This window comes from Lithobates pipiens, unplaced genomic scaffold (genome assembly GCF_037356315.1).
Source record: "Lithobates pipiens isolate NorthernLeopardFrog02 unplaced genomic scaffold, aLitPip1_a1.2 Scaffold_8, whole genome shotgun sequence".
NCBI lineage: Eukaryota > Metazoa > Chordata > Amphibia > Anura > Ranidae > Lithobates > Lithobates pipiens.
Genome location: NW_027507903.1, coordinates 164,075,337 through 164,096,845, shown reverse-complemented (window position 1 = coordinate 164,096,845; position 21,509 = coordinate 164,075,337). Strand labels below are relative to the sequence as shown.

At 37.2% G+C, this 21,509-nt stretch overlaps 1 protein-coding gene across 1 annotated transcript in view; it reads right to left on the bottom strand.

Moving 5' to 3' along the window:
- SEMA3A (semaphorin 3A) overlaps nucleotides 1-19,603 on the bottom strand; it is a 308,087-nt gene extending 288,484 nt beyond the window's left edge. The window contains exon 1 of the mRNA XM_077469953.1: nucleotides 18,919-19,603. Within this exon, the coding sequence (XP_077326079.1) occupies nucleotides 18,919-19,030 (112 nt within the window). The 5' untranslated portion in view covers nucleotides 19,031-19,603. The remainder of the gene's footprint in view (nucleotides 1-18,918) is intronic.
- Between the last annotated feature and the right edge of the window lie 1,906 nt (nucleotides 19,604-21,509).

Below are 21,509 nucleotides of genomic sequence, written 5' to 3'. Positions count from 1 at the left end.
ATTTCAAAGCCGTTTCCTACTCTTGAAATTCCCATTTAGCATTTGTTGTGGCCAATTTCACATCCATGCTTTTATTTCAGTGAACTTGCCTCGTCAGTCTAGCTCTCACCTCTTTTCAAATGAGCCATGTTGGCTCTGTGTCAACGTCATTTATGCTTTTAGTCCATTTAAAAGGGGGGGGGGGGTAATTTTACCAATGAAAGTTTAAGGCAACTAATAAGGTGTATGCCAACACCTGTTTACTTGCTCGTATTGAAAATCCATATGACTTTGCAGACAAGAGAGCTTGAAGGTGAACTGAACAGAAGTAACGTATTTGCTTGTATTTTTATATAGAGTGTATCTTTTTTTACATAAATAAGAATGTGCTCATTCTATATATTTTAGAAGTCATATGACAACACCTCAAAGGGTCCATGGCCCTATTGCCATAGTGAGCAAACTACTTATTCTAACAGGCTGATCAGCACAAGTTTGAACACCCAGTAATATTCAATATACAATTGTGAGTGTATGGGTCACAGCACTAGTTCCTTCACAGATCAAGTGCATTTTTCCTTAGTTTTGCCATTGTGTGTAAATGCACTCATAGAGCAATAGTCTTCTAGACACCATTTTTGATAAAGTAAGAAATGGAAAAAAATCTGTTTTTTGCCATCTGTCATTTTCGCCGAATGACAGCAACGGAGCAGCGAGACCCACCGAGAAGATGGATGTGCCGGACTACAGGGGACAGCGGTGACTTCGCTGGCTCCTATGTCAGGTAAGTGACACATAATGGACTACTATGCCATGCATAGTAGTCCATTATGCTTTACCTTTGCAGGGAATGAAAGAGGAAAAAAACTCATCAGGGTTTACTTCCTCTTTAAGAGGTAATTTGCAACCTCTAGATACTTGAGGGGTGTGTATACCACGGGTGCATATAATGCAAAAAGTGAAAAAAAAGTGATGAAAATAAGAAATGCAAAGGATATCCTACTGTGTAAACTTCCTGATCGCTTATTTATAATGCATACTGTTAGAAGCTATGTGCAAATCTTTCACAAGAGAATGTAGGAGGATCACTAGACATGTGCATGACAAAAAATAAAAAAAAGTTTTGTTTATTTTTGATTCGTTAATCTAATTATTTTGTTTAGTTCAATTTGATTGATTCGTTCAATGCGTATTTGGAATTCATATTCCGAATTCATAATTGGAATTTTCGAATTTACCATTCTTTCCCATTTGAAACGTTAAAATCAATACATTTTTGAATCGGTGAAAACAAAAATGTTATATTGTTTTCAATTTGAATGCAGCAATGTGAAGAAACAAAAGAAAAATCTTTAAATGATTACAATGACTCTTTAAATCACCTTTGGTTTGACAAAAACAGCATTATTTGGAAATGGTACTCTAAAAACACACACACACACAGTCTTTGATTTCAGCAATATGTGTAGTTAGAATTTGACTGGAGTTCAATGTAAAATGCGATTCGAATTTCAGTCTGAATTTCCAAAATTTGGATGAATTTCATTTACGTTATTCGGAGCATTCATTCAAATTTGTTCATATTGTAATTCAGGCATTCAGATATATCTGAATAATGAAAAATCTGTCCGAATATTAATTCGGAACAAAACTTTCCGCACATGTCTAATCACTTCAAATTGAAGGAAACATCTATCAGCTGTCATGCCCAGTGCCCCCAGTCTAAGCTTTTCCCTCCATTTCTGTTCTGATTACAGCTGAAATGTTTTATTTTCCCTCTCTTTTAGTCTGGGTAACAGTAGTAATGTGGACAAACAAAGAGAGGCAATGTTTATAACAGGGGCACAAAAAAGAAAAACCAAGACAGAGTTTTCTAACCATATACCTCTCCAGTGAAGAAAAAAGTCAGACATGTTGGCTTCAGATACGCCATGGGATTCATGTATATATAAAAAAAAAAAAAAAAAAAAATGCTGTTTGCGTGCATCAGAATATAAACCTTGTAATGTGTTCAATATATTATTTTCCTATTATGATCAGCTCCTTCTAGTGACCATAATGCAGTATTTTCCTGAAATGCCTCATTAAGGAAAATACTGCATTTTGGCCACTAGATGAAGCTAACAATCACTGGTTTAAAAACATTTTAGACACTGTACAGGAATTATTCACTATGGCTGTGAAAATGTTGAGGCATTTGCAGAATTCTAAATATGGACCCCTTTGAACCCAAAATATAAGATATCTGTCAAAGAGAAGCACCTGAGTGCACACCAGCAAACCACCCAGTCTCAGTGTAAATCATATCAGCTTCATCTCGTCCAAAAGCCATGCCTATCTATTGCGTTTTATCCTACCAATGGGCTTAGTCTTAGACACAGTACATTTTGTAAACTCAAAATGCAATATATTGCAGCTTACCAGTCACCATGTGGTGGCTGCATTAGTTATTTTTGCAGACTCAGAACATTTTATTCAAATACAGAAAAGATCTTGCCAGAATGCAATACCCTTGTCACTTCCTGTGAGCTGAAATGAAAGCACAAATATCCTTATCGTTCTTGTGTAAAATACTGACCACATCCATCCACCAGATCAGTAGTCTCTAAACTGTGGCCCTGGGGCCAGATGTGGCCCTTTGCTTGCCTCTATTCAGCCTTTGGGGCACTGTTCCATACAGAACTGACACTAATGATGGGGCACTATTCTCCCACTGACACACAGGACGGGGTGCTATTCCTCCCACTGATATCAACAATTGGGCACTATTCCTTTCACTAAAACCATTGATGGGGCATTGTTTACTTTCACTGAGGCTGGGGCATTTTCTACTCCCATTGGCCACAGTCTGGCCCTCCTAAAGTCTGAAGGACAGTAAACTGGCCCTTTGTTTAGACAGTTTGGAAACCCCTGCACTAGATAACGGAGATGAACAGAAGGTCAATGTGACATCTGTGACTCTTTCCAAAGCACTATTAAGAAATTAGTGTAGCCATAAAGTAACAGGAAGCATGGCATTTGCAGGATGAGTGGGTGACAGATGAAAAAAAAAGAGCTAGAAAAAAGAAAAATAATGTAGCCTGGTATTTACACAATATTAAATTCATGGTTTTGGGTTTAGACTTTAACCTAGTGCCTAAACTAGCAAAACATTACATAATTGATATTGTGTCTGTAAAAGGTTTTATCTAAAACCTAGTCTTTTTCTATCTCATATTGCAAAGATGCACATAAATGTATAAATTCTTACTGGAAGCATTAGGGAATATGCAGCTAGACAGCTTACAAGACTTGTATACTTGACAAATTTTCTTTACCTCATTCCAGAGTCATTCAGTTTAACATATTTCTGTCACCACTTTGTGCCATACACAACTGAACAATATGCTAGTGGACGGTTATTACAAGGGACCTCTAGTAATGACTTAAGTGGACTTTTCTTTAACACAACGATGTACATATGGTGCTGTACTTAGGAACTACCTAACACTATGTATGATCCCTTTCTCCTCCAAGCAGGTACTTACAATCATTACATTACAGCAACAACAAAGCGTAGAAAAAGCAGACACCAGGAATCTAGGTCTGATTTTATCTCTGCGGCTAATCCCTTTCATTAGACTACATACACTCAGATAATGGAAACACGTCACTCAGATCCCCTGTCTGTTTGTGACAGGCTGCATGAGATTTGGTTTTCAAAAAATCCTGCAGCAAACTGACTGCTCGTTTGATGGCCAGAGGTGAATGTAAGGGTTAGAAAAACAAATGCTACTGAAAAGTTAGATAATCACTCTTTCGGTAACAGTATCACCTATGAATTTCAAACTAATACCACAATTTCAAAAATAAGTCTCCTTAATAACAATTTAAGCTGTATAATATATATGGGTAAACCATAGAGAAGTTATAATTCATTTATATAGATTTCTCCTTTGATGCAATACCTTACTCTGCTAAAATGTAAGAACTAAATTAGTGTTAAACCAAAAATATTAATACATTTCAAATGCATATAAATAATAAAGGGAAGTTTGTGTGTGTGTGTGGGGGGGGGGGGGGGTAAGCTGGTGTGATGATCAAATCAGGAGTATTTATATATATATTTTAAATTTGATTGAAACAATTTATTGATTTATGAATTTGTTTGCTTATCAATAGTCAGTTGAATGCGCTTGCTGACAAAAGTTAAAATTCAGGAAACAAAGTTAGGCCGGTCGTACGTGGTGCAAATTTCTTTCCTGCAACTACAGTTGCAGGAAATATATTTTCACAATTCCCCCATCAACACAGACAGTGCTGACAGTGCTATAGCAGCCACTAGCGATAATCACAAGTGAATCCGGCAGGCTGATTGTACCCAAGTTGATCAATCCATCAACTTGGTACATTCAGCTGCCCATTAATGTTTTAATCCCAGCCGATCCCTGCTGAACCGGCTGGTATTTGAACCATGTATGGCTGGCCTTAAGGTTTTTTTTGCTTTTGACAGTAAGAATGAAAAAATATTAAACCACAAACTATAGTGATTGTTGTAAAAATGAAGGGGGGGGGGGGGGCATCCTATTGCAAACTATATTTAAAATTTTGGGGATTCTAACAATATAACAGAATATTCTACTGATAGGGTTAGCATGAGGTCGATCTTACCAAATAAAGTTACTAAGGTGGAAAAAAAAAATTAATGGAAAATCACAGATCTCCTTGTCCTTACAATCATGTAATACTGGATAGCTTTGCAATCTTAAAGTGTATCTATACCTAGAACCGTTTTTTTTTTTTTTTTTATAATGAGGAAAGGTTGGAACCCCTGTCAGGTTTTACTGCTTTTTTGGGAGATTTCCCTTCACTTTCTGGAGACAACCTTTTACCAGGTACAATAATAAGGACAACTGTGCAACAGGGAATAAAAATAAAAATGTTAGTACCCTGGCATTCATCTATTTAAGTTAAAAAAATAGAGATTTTCCCTCACTTCCTGTACTGGGGACACGCTTTTTAAAACAGCAAATGAAGAAAACCAGTTGGTGACATCACAAGGGGGGCAGTGCCACCAGGTGATGTCGCTGGGTGGTCCTGCCCCATAGCTACTTAAGAAATGTAAAACGGCAGGGCAGCCAACCTACGCGAGCATTTATGGTGAGTGGAACACTTTTTTTCTTCTTTTTTCGGCTCTGACAGTGGTGGCGTTGTGTTTTATTTTTTAATAAAGGAATTGTCAAAAACTTTTGTACTGTCTTTATTTACTTTTACACTTTTTTGGTGAATGGGTAGGGGTACTATGTACCCCATACTCATCCACCTGGGGGGGCAGGATACCTTGTTAAAAGGGACTTCCAGATCCCAGATCCTGCAGACCCCAACAACCACAGCCCAATGTTGTGGAGAAGAGGCTGCTTGCTCGTCCCCCCGCCTTTCCTGACCTGCCGAGTTGCATGCTCAGATAAGTGTCTGATATGGATTTTGGGGGGGGGCTCAACACTGTTTTTTTGGCAAGGGGTTCCCCTTAAATTTCATACCAAACTCAAAGGGCCTGGTATGCATTGGAGGGAACATCACACTGGGGTTTTTTTTTTTTCAAAATTTTTAATTGCAGTCATTTTTTTAACATTAGCTGTCAATGGGGCACCAGCTGACAGCTGATGAGTCACTGGTCATTAAGCATGCAGTGGCAGGCTTTCCAGCCGGCACCTTGGCAATTAGTTATTGGGGGGATCCCCAGGCTGTTTCTGACAAATACAGCATATGATACCGCCAGCATGTTTTTTTTACTCTCTGTTCTTTTTGTGAATTGTATTTAGGAGCTTACCACTTTTTTTTTGACAAAATTTACCAGAACATTTTTCATTTTGCTGTAAATATCGCATTATCGTTATTTTTTGGGGAATTGGACTTTATTTACCGCATGCAATAATTTATGCTAATTAGTCACATGACCATGTTATTACATGCGGTACACATTAGTGAATTGACCCCATTATATAGTATTTGGTGTTTTATCACCGAAGTCATTTTTTGTTCAAAATTTAATTATCAAATAATGAACAGCAGAGATGCTACAATGTGCTTGGTGCTGGCTAATTCATATCCCCTTCACTGTCTACTACCAAAACTTAAATCAGTCACATGCTTAGTGAAAGTCCACACTCATTTTAAATGAAAGGCTCTACATTTACCACATGATTAGTTCTAGTGCTTGAAAAGAAAAACTGTATCTCATTCTCCAACATATTACTAATTCAATTCCAGTGCTCTACCTTCATGTCTCTTGTCTATAAAGTTTTCCAATAAGAACTCCACATATTTATTGCAGGCATATTTTTCAGTATTTCATAAATATACAACCATATGCCATAATTGACATTTTCATCAATTGTTGTGTATCAGACATGCCTATTACTGTATCACATAAAATATTTCCTAATGTGTTAGAGTGTAGAAAACACAAGCTTTCAATGTTCTATGTAAGCACTGTCTCTACTTTCCCCTTCCTGAGGCAACTTTTCAAAGGTGTAGCTGTCTAATTACTTCTCCTCCCCTCATATTGTGACTGTATAGCTCAAGGGAATAAATGAACAAAGGAGTTTTGTGTCAGTCATGTGTTTGTACTATCAGTTCTAAAATGTTATTAACATTGCTGTCTGGTGCACACATCTGCATGCTGAAGAATTTCTGTGCTTATTGACAATGCAATTGTCAGAACTTAAAATTGAATCTGAGATTCTATATCCACTCACCCAATGAATAAAATTCAAAGTATTAAAAAAACAAACTACAGAGCCAACGACAGCTCTGCCCCCCCAGCTATATCACCAACCTCCTCTCAAAACACCAATCTAAACCATACTTTTTGCTCCTCCGAAGAACTTATAGCTCTCTTGCCAACTCCTCCCATGGTCACCTTCAGGACTTCTCCGGCGCCTCTCTCATCCTCTGGAACTCCTTAACCCAAAATATCTCCTACTCTATCTGTCTTAAGGTGATCCCTGAAAACCCACTACTTCAGAAAGGCCTATCCTGCCTTTAACTAATAAACTGTACTTTTCTTCATCAGCTCATCCCTAGAAGTTATTGCCGTTTGCATCACTTGACACTTCCTTTTAGATTGTAAGTTTTAATGAGCAGGGACTTCTGATCCATCTTGTATTGAACTGTATTGTGACTGTACTGTCTTTCTTCATTTTGTGAAGCCTTGTGCAAACTGTTGGCAATAATAATAACAATAATTTCAACTGAACAAGTATAAAATGCATCCCTTTTTCAATTCATCCATCTGCAGTAAACCAAGCTGTATCTCCATGCTTCCTAAATAAAATTGGTCTAATAACAACAATTATGTTACATGATGATAATAATAATAATAATATCATCATCAACAGCACTCTATGGTACCAATAGTGAATTGGCTTCTCCATAATGTGAACAAATTATACAATCATGTAGCTTCAAGCTTTTTGGGGAGCATGCCCTGTAAAATTATCAGTTTGAAACAGACTGTTTGTCAATAGCCATTTCAAACAATTGATAGATGTTTTTTTTTAAAGAAGCTAAAGAGCCCTAACAAAAAATCTCTCTCATGCTTTTCAAGAGACATTAATGGAACCATCCAAAAACCATTACACTCAACTTTTCATGCAGCCTCTGCTGTTATCAGTGTCATACTCTTTTGCCATTATACTCACACAAATCCTTTGCCTAAGGGCCTAACTGCTGTTAGTATGTAAGTGCCAAAGCTTAATGTCCTGAACAAAAAATGTGAGCTGGAAACTCTTGGATATGTACATCCAACATTCTCTCAAGCAATGAAATCTTTACAGTCATCAGTGTTGTGACTGCAGGAGCAGTAGTTTATGGTGAGAATAGGCCAAGGGATCACATAATATTATACAGTAAAGAAAAAAAAAGGAGGCTGAAAATATCATATATTCACAATGAGAAATTATGCATGAAAGTTTTTGAGTAAGCTTTCTTCATCTAAAAGGCAAATGGTTTAAATGACTCCCTATGTATAGAAACAGAATATAGTAGTGACTGATCCTCTGTCTTTTCATAATCAGTAGGAACAGATATCACTAAGCCCTGGTCAGCAACCAGTAGATCACGATCTACCAGTAAATCGCGGTTAGGTGATGTAGATCACAGTCTGGGCTTGCTGTCCCGCCATCCCAGAGCATCAAACAGAGTGCAATACAGAGAGACTAATTGTAAAGTTGGAGCTGTAGTAAGGAGCAAGTGCTGAATAAGCCAATGCCTCCTCTGTGGTGCTGGCTCCTGTCCCACGCAAAGTAATACCAACTGCACTCCTCCTCTTATCCCAGCTAGCAGTCTCCAGAGTTTGCCAGCAGCAGGAACGAAGAGATCTTCAGGTCAGTGTGAAGCAATACACTTTGGGGTTTATTTACTAAAGGCAAATCCAGTTTGCACTCCAAGTGCACTTGTAAGTGCACTGAAAGCACGCTTGGAAGTAAAGTCACTGTAGATCCGAGGAGGATATGCAAGGAAAATAAAAAACATCACTTTAGCTTGCACATGATTGGATGATATAATCAGCAGAGCTTCCACTAATTTAAGATCTACCCCTTAAGCCGCATACACACGGGCGGACTGTCTGGCCAACTTAGTCCGTCGAAACACATTTCAGCGGACAGTCCGCTCGTGTGTGGGCTTCAGTGGACTTTTTCAGCGTGCAGTCTGGCGGACTAAGTATTTCGGAATTTCCGTAATATTGTCCGTCGTACTTTGGTTTCAGCGGACAATCCGCTCGTGAGTAGGCTAGTTCGACTGACTAAGTATGGCGCATGCTCAGAAAGGATTTACACGGCGAAAGGTTGCATTGCTGTGTATTGGACTTCCTATTTCTAGTCCCGTCGTACGTCTGTACACGTCATCGCGCAAGCTTTCGACGGACTGTTTGTGCATCCGTGTGTGGTCAAGTCCGTTCATTCGAAAGTAGGACGGACTGTCCGTCGGATTGTCTGATGGACTAAGTTGGCCATACAGTCCGCCTGTGTGTACGCGGCTTTAGATTTAGAGCCCTTCACTTCCAAGCGTACTTTCAGTGCACTTTCAAGTGCACTTGCAGTGCAAAGTGATTTACCTTTTGTAAATAAGTTAACCCCCTTTGTATAATAACATAGGGCTGCTTTCACACTGATGTGCTGCAGTTTACCCACACCACAGGTGCAGTACAGTGTACCTACAGCTTTCAGCTTTCCTGTAGGTTTGCGGTGCTTAGCCATAGACTTCAATTATATCCTGCGGGTTTGGTGCACTTTCTGAATGCAGAAGTTTCTTTAGGAAAATACACAACACTTGCACGATATAATATAAGTCTTTGGCAAAGCGCAGCTAGCACAAGAAAGTTGCAGATGCACTGCGCTGCACCCACTGTACAGGTAAACTGCAGCACATCAGTGTGAAAGCAGCCTTACAGGGGACTCAGAACAATAAGGGTTCAGTTACATTTAAACTTTGGGGGTGGTAAAACCCCATAGTTAAAATGTGTTTTTACCAACCCCATCCCAACCGCACCCTCTTTAGCTGCAGTGGCCAGAGGTGTACACATGTCACAGCTGCAGCAGGACGTATACATCCTATCTTGGTTGGTGGGTGTAGCACCTGCCAAGCATGAACCATTCAAGTGAATGAGGCCGCTCTGCAAGAACCATGCAATCTTGTGCAGTACAGCAAACAAGGGTTAAAACAGGCAGCATTGTGTTGCTTTCTCACCACTTGCTTTAACCCCTTGGACCCTGCAGAAGCATGCAATTGTGGGGCGTGGGCAGGGTGGCCCCATTTACTTGAATGGGTTATGATTGGCAGGCGGTAGCACCCACCTAAAGCAACAGGGGGTTTAATTCCTGCTGCAGCATGTGTACAACGTTTGGCTGATGCCTCAGTAACTAAATAGGGCAGGGATTGTGGCAGTAAAACTGTGACTCAACTGCAGGGTTTTACCCCCCAACTTTATGCGTGAATGAGCCCTAAGGGTTCCGCTGCCAAATGCAACTAAGGGTTCATTCACAAGTGCAGCAGGCACTACTGATCCTGTGAAAAGCTATCCAACTGAGTTTGACAGGTGCTGAGGAGGAGGTGATATGTTGCCACCTCTCCATCTGATTTAAGCCCATGATTGCCCTGTAATACACATGATTGCAACACAGTAGTACGGCAATTAGAGCTTTAAATAATGTGTGAGGAGGTGACACTGTGCCCGTTGACTTCTCCCATGTTGTTCAGGTAGATCTTCACCTCTTTAAGGTTGCCTACCCCTGCACTTAACTGATACCTCACTTCCATCTTGAGTATCACAGGGCCAATATAATAAGCTAAGATCATCAATAGACTGTCTATTTTGCAGTAATAGCTATGGTTACATCAAAAATGCTACACACTTAAAGAGTGTATATTTTCTTTAGTATATTTTTTTTAAGTCAGCCTTGGTAAATGGTGGGCTTAAATCATGTTTCCAACTCACTGAAGTGAAAATTGTTCCTGTATCTTATGTGCTTTAGCTAGATACAAAGACAAGTTGCATGTATTTATTTAACTACTCAATTCTTCCCAATTAATCTCCATGGAAACATAGTCATAGTGCACTAGCAGTGGAATCTTTTAGAGATGTTTATTCTTTGAGAAGTTATTAATTCCAGTGGCTTTACTTCAGCTTCAGTCTAATCCACCCCCTTAACAGGTTCTTTATTTATATCCAGTAAGCTTTGTAATTTAAATAGCTTTACAGTTTTTTTGCTAAACTAAAGCTATGAAAAAAAAAACAAGCATACAGTAAATACAGAACAAATAAAATATATAATTTATAACAAAATATAATAAACAAATATACAAAGTTCATAAAAATAGACAAGAAAGCATCTGGCAAAACTGAAAATATACTTGCATCTTCTTAATAAATAATATAACAAAAAGTGAGCTATCCATCTCCTAAAAGTTTTTAAATCCTGACCTAATGTTGTGCATGTCTTTTTCCCTTATTTCGCCTGATTTTAAACATAAGGTAAAATTATTTAAATGCTTCCGCAGTTATCAAAGGTCAACATAATGGGAAATGCTTTTGCAGTGTGGGATAGTTTCTGGCAATTTTTTGTGTCACTAGGTTATTCCTGCAATTACATTTTCACACCTGAATTGCAACATCCACACAGTTTTAGGCCTTCTCTCATTGTCTGTTGAACTTTCCATTTGTTTTACTGTAGAAAACCAAAAAATTTTCATTGGAAAGCAAAATTATCAAAGCAGAGGCAGAGGCTATGGGTATATGTGGGGTATTTCCCATAACTGCCAGGTTGTTTTGTGTAGAATAGTTTAAAAAATAGGAAGTTGGAATGAGTTTCTTCAATTACAGACCACAATACGGCAGTATAACAATCAGCCTGTAAATGTCTTCTTTATCTTTGAAGCTGCCTCTCTCGTAGCTGGTACTCTGCACCAAAACTTGCAATATCAACATATCAAAAATATTCCTTTATATTAACAACAATTGCAATATTGTTTCCCTACCATGGAATGTACATTAGCAGAAACATTTGCTAGAAAATTATTTCTCTGGATTTATTCCATGCCATACTGCATGTCAAGGCCGAAATATGGAAGTTGTTACTGCTGAAGCAATCAGTAGTCACCTAAAGTCTGAGCCCTTGTACACACGGTCGGTAAAATTTTCCAACAAAATGCTCCGATCGGAACATACTCCGATCATGTGTAGCCTACTCCGATGGACAAAGTGCCACGCATGCTCAGATCAAATTCCTAGACCAAAGCTATTGGCTACTAGCCTGAACGTAGTCCCGTCGTAACGAAATAACGTCATCACGTTATGTACAATCGGATTTTCCGACAACTTTGTCCGACCGTGTGTATGCAACAGTTTCGGACAAAATCCGTCGGACAAAATCCTTCGGACAAAATCCAACGGATTTGGTTGTCAGAATGTCCGACCGTGTGTACAAGGGCTGATAGTTGTTGGCCTGTCCACTAACTAACCGCACACTGAGCATGGAGTATATTTGCTCAGACAGTTGGCATATTTCAGGTGATGTCTCAGCTCCTCAGCTCTCTAGCTATATTGTTTAGCTGAAACAATATCTAAAACTAAATGAGGTGGTGAGGTGGTGACTCTTTAGGAGGAATGGTTCTCTTTAACAAGTGATCCATTGACATAAGATAAACTTACAATTAAAAAGGTAATTGTAAATTTATTTGCAAATGTATTAAATACATTCCTAAAAATATTCACTAGTGACTCTCTTTGCCTATTCGTGCATATTCCATGACAGCCATAATATAGTCATAGTCAATTGATTACCCTCCTGCTGAAGATACCTGTATCCAGCGATTGAACAAGGTCCCCTGGTGCCCAAGAGGAAGATGCCAAAGCAACTATGGATTAGTAAGGGTTAAACACAAGCGACATGATAAATGTCATTCATTGGTGTGATGCAATGCCATTCATTCTGAAACTCAAAGGAAATACCACCTGGTTCCCAGCTCAAGCCTTCTGTGGACAAGTAGCAGTGGATCAAGAGCAGCAGCAGCCCAAAATCAACCAGTCATTGAGAGCTGTACAGCATCTTCTAAATGGAGCACCTGCTTTAGCATACAAAAGTTAGATATTATATGGAGATTCCAGATGTTTTGTGTTAACTGAGTGATGCATAGGCAGGAGAGCCCCCCAGTTCCACCTACTGCAGTTGACTCTTCACCCACTATTGTAACCTAGCCCTGCTTGTACCCATCTCCGAAAACTAACAGAGAATTTATCTGAAGCCCATAGCCCTAAACCTAACCATCTTCACTTGCACTATCACAACTAGTGCACTTTAACACTGATACTAGTCTCTTTAAAACTACTGCTTAAAAAAAAAAGATATTTTTTTTGCGTAGAATATAAGTGATCAACCCCTAATACAAATACATATGGTGGAGCAAACAGCAGTTATTTTAAAAAAAAATGCAATGGGGTCGGGTCATAAGTCAAATTTTGGGGTCAGAATGCATCTTTATACTCAGCAAGACTTTTAGTTTTACTGCTGTTCCCTGTGCAAGCCCTTCAGTTACGCTACAGGTATTTAGAGATTTAGAGATGCCTACTGTGCTTTGCTGTCTTTTTTTTCTGGTGGAATCCTGATTTTTTTTTTATACACTACATGGGGAATCACTTTCGTTTACATGAATTTTTAAACAAGTGCTCAGTGCATACTGTTTAATCTGGCCATAAACAATGTTCATCCATCAAGCCAACTACTAGGCTATGCATGTTAAACTTACCAATGTTTGCAAGAGAAAGTCTGGTAAACTGAATAAATCAGTTAAAATCAATAAAACATCTAAATTACTACTAATAATTAACTTTATAAATACATAATAAATATACTAGAAAAATTAACACTTTTGTTCTTCAGAATAACAAAGTCAGAATGCGCTCCTTTAAATATTGTTGCTGTCATGAAGGTGAGTCTGTTTTTTTTTTGTTTTTTTTAAGGGTTACTTTTTAATCTGATACTGTGTCAATTTAAATAGATTAGTGTTACTTTTTAACAGTCATCGACTAACTGATAAGCAAAAATGTGTCCTAAAGTATTAAGTTATGGATCTTCATTATGCACCTTCTAGGGCATAGATAACATGACATAATACATTTCTTTATGATTAACTTCACACCTTTAGAAGAGCATACAGGGCTCAGGTTTCAAGCAGTAATGAGATATTGTGAAATGAAAATTTTCTTGACCTCACATTGTCCTTTCAAGGATCGAGGCTTTTATGCTACATGGGTAAAATAAATTCTGCTGATGAACAAAGCCGAACAAGTCCAGGGGCAATGTGAACAAACACTAGCTCCTATTTACTGCACGTATGTCAAGTGGCAAGAATACAAGCTCTCGATAAAGGAATGCCATGTTTAGACCCCAGAGCTTAGAGGATCTCAGATAAAGACCAAGTAATGCAGGCATCAGAAATGTTTTAAATTTCCCCATGTTGGTTTCATGTTATGTAGCTCAATGTCTAGACAGATAATACTGTACAGAGAAATGCTGACATCTGTATACGTTAAACTTTGCAAAAAAAAAAAAAAAAGAGCAAAGAATCCATATAAGATTAAAAGTTAAATGTTATCTATAACACTATCATAGCTTTATTTCAATCACACTGAAATTCTAAACAGACAATACTACTTCAACAAATGGGAGAAAAATGAAAAAGTTTATTTAAATCATTGAAAATCAGAAAGTGCACTAACATATACATCTCAGTTTAGGGAAGTTGCATCAAAGACAACATGACTAGCTACTAGAAGTTAGTGTAGTTTTCCTGGTGCCTTGTTATATGTGTATTATAGGAGCAATTGGATGTAGCTGTTCTGTGTTCTAACATACCCCATACTGGTCTACTATCATTATTGTGCTGCATGGTATACACTCAACACTCTGCTGTTTACCCAGGCAGATTTTAACACCTCCAACTCATGCTTTTGTTTTTCTATAGCTGTGCATAAATTATTTTTCTTACACACGCATGCACAAACACACACCAGGCATCTAACTTGTAGGAGGTAATAAACTGGCCCAGCGGGTGATTAGTTTATTAGCCTGGCACATGTCCATAAAAGGAATTTCATCCTAATTTACAGATTTTCATAAGATATGTGGCAGAAAATACTCATTGGCATAATTTTTTAAGAATCTGGCAGGCCAAGCATGCTAATTTAACATGTGATCACCTTCCTTGCCTTTGTGTTCACATCAAAACAGTGATCTAATATCATCAATGAACATGTTTACAACTTGTGATATAACTGTAAAGGCAGTAATGCTAATTCTTTTGGTGGTAAACAAAGAATTAACATCTCTGGTGTTTCAGTTGCCAATAACTTTTTTAGATGAGAAAAGGAGGTCAGTACCTTTTTAGTAGGATTTTTTTTTTCAAGGAGAGATGCCTTGATACTCCCAATTTCTTACATCCATCAAACATACAAATAACCAGTGTAATGGGCAGTCTTTTGTGAATTCACAAAAACTCATATTATGGCCATAAAAAGTAAAAGCAACCCCTACAGAAACAATTTACTTTAAAATAAAACTACTCTTTAAAAAAGTTTTGAAGTCCACATCAGTTAAAACACATCATGCTCTTGGAGCATAGGCTAGAAAGCAAAGCCATATATTAACTCATGGCAACATAAAACTGGTAATCTGAAGTGCACCAACATGGTTGCATTATATAATTGAGAAAAGAACAAGGAGAGCCCAGGAGATGTATTCCCTTATAATGGCATATGCAATCACTAGGCCAAAACAAGGGCATGGTTGAAGCATCACACTTTTGGTGTAGGATGAAGAAATGTTGCTTGGAATAAACATGAGGAAGAAATTTGTCAGATTAGTACTGTAGATATAAAACTGAAAGGAAAATGATGTGGTTTTTCACCTTTAGACTTGCCTTATAGTAATGAATAAACTTCTTGACATGTGACATTTAATTTTCAGGCACAATTGTGTATGTAGGAATAAAACAAAGTATAGAAATCTTCAATGTCATTCACATGCCACTGCAATGTCAATCTCTAACGCTCTACTGCTGAGTCAATTTACTGGAGAGTTATTAATTTCAAGAAGATTTGACTATGTTACCTAACATTATAAATACAGGTTGAATAAGTTTACATATGCAGGCAATCAAGACTAATTCAAGAAATGTCCTGATTTTAAAACTATCATTGTTACTTCCATCAGATGTCAGAAACTTTGATTTTTGTAAAACGTCAAAGAAAACTTCCTTTCATTTGGTATGGGATTTCAACTTAATGATGTTCAAAGACAGCAAAAACACTTGAATTATTATTTTTTAAAGTTTTGCTCATTCCTTCCTGTGTAGTGTTCATGTGTTAGGGAAGCCAATAACATACATAGTTATTGAGAATTGTGCAGAGCATTTCAATTTAAAGCACACTCTGCTAACATGTTATAATTTTATCCCAGGTACCAAAAGTTAATGATAACTCTATGCAAAAATAAAGCTCAGAAGTACTAAATCTATAAATAGAAAATATTGGAAATCAGTATTCTCATTTAACCACACAAGTTGGGCAATATATACTTTTAATACATTATCATGCCATGGGTGACAGAATAATATTAAAAGACAGATGGAGATCTTGCAGATTTCTTTTTTACGTTCTTAATTTGTATGTCTATTTGCAAGTAATCAACAGTGGAAAATTTACCCTCTAACCCTTTTGATAAAGTTCTCAAAAACTTTGCTTTGAGAGTAAGAGCTCTCACTAATACTCTGATCCTGAATGCTGTAAAGAATTATTCAACATGGCTGCCCATAGTGAATTTAGCATACCATTCCTGTAACAATAATCTGGATACTAACTGACTTGATGGAAACATCATTCTAATTAGTGGTGGTTTCTTACTGACACATTCCTCAAGTAGGAATCCAAAAAAATTATTTTTAAAACTGTATATAGCTTAATTTGCCTTTGAGAAGACTTTTTCAGTTAGTCCAAAGTTTTGCAAAAATGAAAAAAAAGACTCAAAAATAGAATCGAGTAAATTAGTTTGAAAGCCAGGCAAATCTTTAAATTGTCTTGTTGCAAATACACGCATGTCCTATGTGCAGTGAATGGTATCATTTAGAGTTGCATAGATCCCAAATTTATCCTCATATCAGACAAATCTATATAAAAGTATTCCAGAAAATTCAAAAACATAATTAATTAGCTAATCTTTTGACTCAATCATTCCTATTCTAATAAGTTCATATGTGTTTAGTGTAAGGAACAACTATCCTATACTTAAAGGCACTTCACAAATTCAGACTGTTCTAAAGATGTCATTGGAGATTTACAATCTACTATATTTGCATATCCAAATGGAAAGCCAAACTTGCTGCAATTCAATCAGTATTACATATTGCTTATTTGTTTAGGTAAAGGTGAAGTGTTAGCCTTGTCTCCTGCCTAGCTATGCATCTTGCACTAATAGGACATCAGAAAGTAAACATGTGGTTAATGTCTAACCCTCATGGTCCTCTTTTATTCCAACCTCAGACACCTAAGTAAAACGAAATGTGCATGTTAACTTTTAGCACTTAGACATGCATTTGGCAGTCTGAGAAATGACAGAGCCAGAAATGGACCTTTGAAAACTAGTGACCATAGGAAATTAGGTATGGCAGGGATTTAACCCCTTCATGAATCACTCTGGAAATGTTTTTAGAACAAGTGTTCTGCACATTTCAGATGTGTTTGACATCTAATTAGCCTAAAAAAAACAAGAAGCCCAAAATCACTATTATTCTTCAAAACAAAATACTTACGACTGGTAACAAGGATTGCACTTCGACAAAACAATTATACACAAGGAAAGAAAGGACTATTGATGCTACAATAAAAACACAAAAGAAAAAAGCAAGTACAAATTGTATTCTTTTACTCTGCATGTGTCTTCTCACTTAGCTGAGCCTTAAAAGAAAAAAAAAAATCCTAAGTGCTCAATCTGAAGGAACCTAAACTAATTGTAGGAGATATGTAATAGAATTTGATCTCAATCAAAGCTTGAAGAAGTTACAGGAATCCTTAGTTCACACAAGGCAGCTAGCAACCTTCTAATTTAGTGTCTATTATGCTAAGCTCATCTTCCAGCGGAATTTTATTGCCTTCATACCTGTTTTGCCTATGAATTGTTTTATGGAGAGGGGAGTGACAGTCTGTAAAGGAATACACTGAAAATCAGCAGAAAATGAGACTTGAAGGAGTTCATTCAATTAAGCCTCATTTTATTATATGTGACAGCTTTATTACTAGGACTTGTTAACACACTTAAATTGTGCAGTTAGACAAAGGCATATACAAGATGAAATGATGAGAAATTTTGCAACAGTTAGACAAAAAATGCATCAGAGGGGAAAAAAATAAAAATTTATAATTATATATATATATATATATATATATATATATATATATATATATATAGGCAGTACTTTATTTACAAAAGGCAGAAACGTGACGGGACTATTAAATGTATATACAAGCAGTTTCTTCTTTGAAATGAAGTGTGAAAACAGCATTCTGCTCTCACAGATGTGTTTTTCACACTTGTGTCATATCTTCCTATCACAGAGATGGCATGCTAGTACCATAAAAAAGAACTTATTTCCTCCAGTACACAATTTTACCATGCATTATGCTGCTTATCCCCACACCACAGCTATATAAACAAATCTGGCTTGTTTTAGTATTCTGCTAAAAGCCACAAGCAGAGTGTGCTACATTCCATGAGGTGCCTCTCTTTCCCCATGCTACTTTCTATCCATATTTCCATTTCGTAGCCCTTATAGGTTCATTTCCATTGTGTGGTAGAAAGCAAAAGAAACTGAGCCAGTACATTTATCTTTCTCTTCCAAGGCTGCAATATCACTCCAATTACAGTTATGGCATGTTCACCTTCATAACACAGCTATATATTACAAGCCTTCCAGAGCTACTTTTATTCTTTCCAGATTGTTGTAGCATTTGTGTGATAAATCTCTAGTGAGTTGATTCTAAATAAAATGCTTTTCCCATCAGACTTGTTTACAAAAGAAATTAAGTAAACCACAAACTGGCACCAGTCCCATTTAGCATAAACTACATTATATTAATCTTCTTATGTTACCAAATCACAAAAAAACTCCACTCAGTCAATTTTTACAGTCACGGTTACTGTGTTCCCTACAAATAAATGGCAAATGAGTTGCACAGAGTTTACATCCAAATAGATTCTAATTTGTCGGACAATAAAGTGATTTCTATAGCATTTATGCTGATCAGGGTTAATCTGGTATTTAGGTGATTTGCTGCATTGTAGACACGTGTAAAGCAAATAAACTTGGGGATTAGTTTAAAAAGTATAGAGCAGAAAAAAAAGAGCTTACCTCTGTAGGATAATTTGACCCTTGGCACGTTATTTTTGACATTCTGACAGTTCACCCTTGTTGTTATTGATACTCCCAAGAAAAGAAATGCAATCCCAGTAAAGGAGCCCATGCTGAGGAGCAAGCAGATCCTAGATCTCTCTGCAGCTTGGTGTCCCCTTGCTGCAGTCTTATAGGTTCTTACAAGTCTGGAGAACAGGTGACTTAGGTCAGTTTCATTTCAGCCACACAGGTAAAATTAAGCTCACCATCCCTTCCGTCTGGAAAAAAAAGAATGCAAAGTTCAGGCAATCTGGAGCATTGTGAAGCAGGCACCGGATAATGAGGCACAACTGTTGTGTAGCGAGAGGAAAAAAAAAAAGAGTGAGTGCTGCAGTGCTGGGGCTTAAAGATCCATTTGCTTCAATGAAGGATCTCCTCTGCTCTCTGCTCTGCTGCTGCCCGGTGGAGGAATCACAGCTCTTTGTGCTTCAGTTCACTGTGTGGGAGCTGAATGAAAGGAAGACAGGAGCCTACAGAGCTGTACTACTGACTTTTTTTCCTGTCCACATGCACACAGATGATACAGGATCTCTCAGACAGGTTTTCCCTGGAACAGCAAAGGCAAACTGACAATGGGAGAACAGGCAAGCTCAACCCACTGCCTTTTCCTGCTGTCACATAACACATGCAAAAAACATCTAGTAGAGATTAGAGGAGGGAGCAGAAACCTGCACCAAGCATGTGGAAGGCAGGCAGCCAGAATTTACCTTTAAAGGCATAGGCTGGCTTGAACTTTATTGAAAGAGAACAGCAGCAGCACAATCCAGCTTGTCAATGAAACATCACTGCGCATTTCATAGGCAGGTCACTAGTTAAACAGCATGCCAATAAACTTGACTTGTATTTATTCTTTAACCATGCTCCTTTTTCTTGACAATCCTAGTGGGAATTTCCTGGTTAGAGCTCTCAGAGCAATCTGTTCAAGACAAGAGTCACTCTGCTGGGGATTATAAATCATATTTGCTCATTCTCCACAGGATTCTTCCAATTCAAACATATCAGCACACTTCCAGCCTCTTCGGAAATCCCCTGATTATTCCATTAGTCAAATTACACCAGTCTCACCCTCCAAACCCCCCCACAAAGCAAAAGGTTTGTGAGGATGTGTCAAATCTCTTTCCAGTTGGAGAGATACAATTTTCCATGCCATGCTTCTAGTCAATTACTCTTGTAAACACAGCAGAAGTAAGCCTTCACAAACAAGATACTCAAAGCAGGTTAGACCATTCCCCTCTAATGTGCTTCAATCTCAAACCAATTGAGCAAATTGCAGAAGCTTTGAAATCTCATAATCTAATTGCAATAGCCTAACCTCTTCATTTGAATGTGGAGAGGGAAAAAAAAAATGCACCGGAGACCTTCAACCTTGCAGGTCACATTATTTAAAGTGATATCAAGGTTTTGTTTTAATTAAGCAGAATTAGATGCTAATACGTTAAAGATTTAATTTCATGGTGTGATAAAACCCGAAGCATCCTGTCATCAGTGCCATTAATAGCTAACTAACGTACATAATAGAGGGAAACAAAATCAGTTTTCACAAACTCTTTTGCTTCCTGAACTGTATTTGTCACTCCCACCATTTAGCATCTGCCAAATTCAACATTTCTATTGATCAGTAATGGTATTGTGTAAATAAAATGTCTGCTTAAGAGAAAAAGTTGATTTTGGTGATTCCCACACTTGTTCTATCCAGACTCCAGAATACTTTCATGCTTCAGGCATTGGATTAAAGGTCTTCAATGACAAGAGGCTCCTGTCTGTATTGCAGGGATTACCACAGACATTCACTCTGTAAAGGAATTCATGCCATTTTGAGATTATTTGCTGCATTTGCCTAATTAATTTTCTGCCATTATACATTTCAAACAATGGTGTGCGCAACACATAAATGATGCTCCATTGCTGTGCTGAGCAGAGAATACAACACTGGATATGCAAATGGAGTCATTATACTACGTTACAGCTATCATGAAGAAAGATCACCATTCACAATCCTTGCTCACACAAAAGCAAATCAAAGAATCTGTACATGAGAGTAATTTGGTCTGTATCTAGTATATAATTACATGTAGCCTTAACCTTTCTCTGTGTGAAGCAGGGTTTTTTGAAACAAACACTGCAGAGATACTGTGTTACTGCATTTAAATTACATTATATATATATATATATACGGTATATATACACACACATACTGTAACTGTGTGTATATATATATATATATATATATATATATATATATATATATATATATATATATATATATATAATGTAATTTAAAATGCATGTATCTATATATATATATATATATATATATATATATATATATATACAGTATATATACACACACACATACTGTAACTGCGTATATATATATATATATATATATATATATATATATATATATATATATATATATATATATATATATTCATTCTTCGACTTTATAAGCATTCCAGTGCAAAAAAAACATCATAAATGAATACGGAAAATGATGTCTAAATTGCAAACTAATCTGAATAAGCATAGGCTATTGTGAATGATCATTT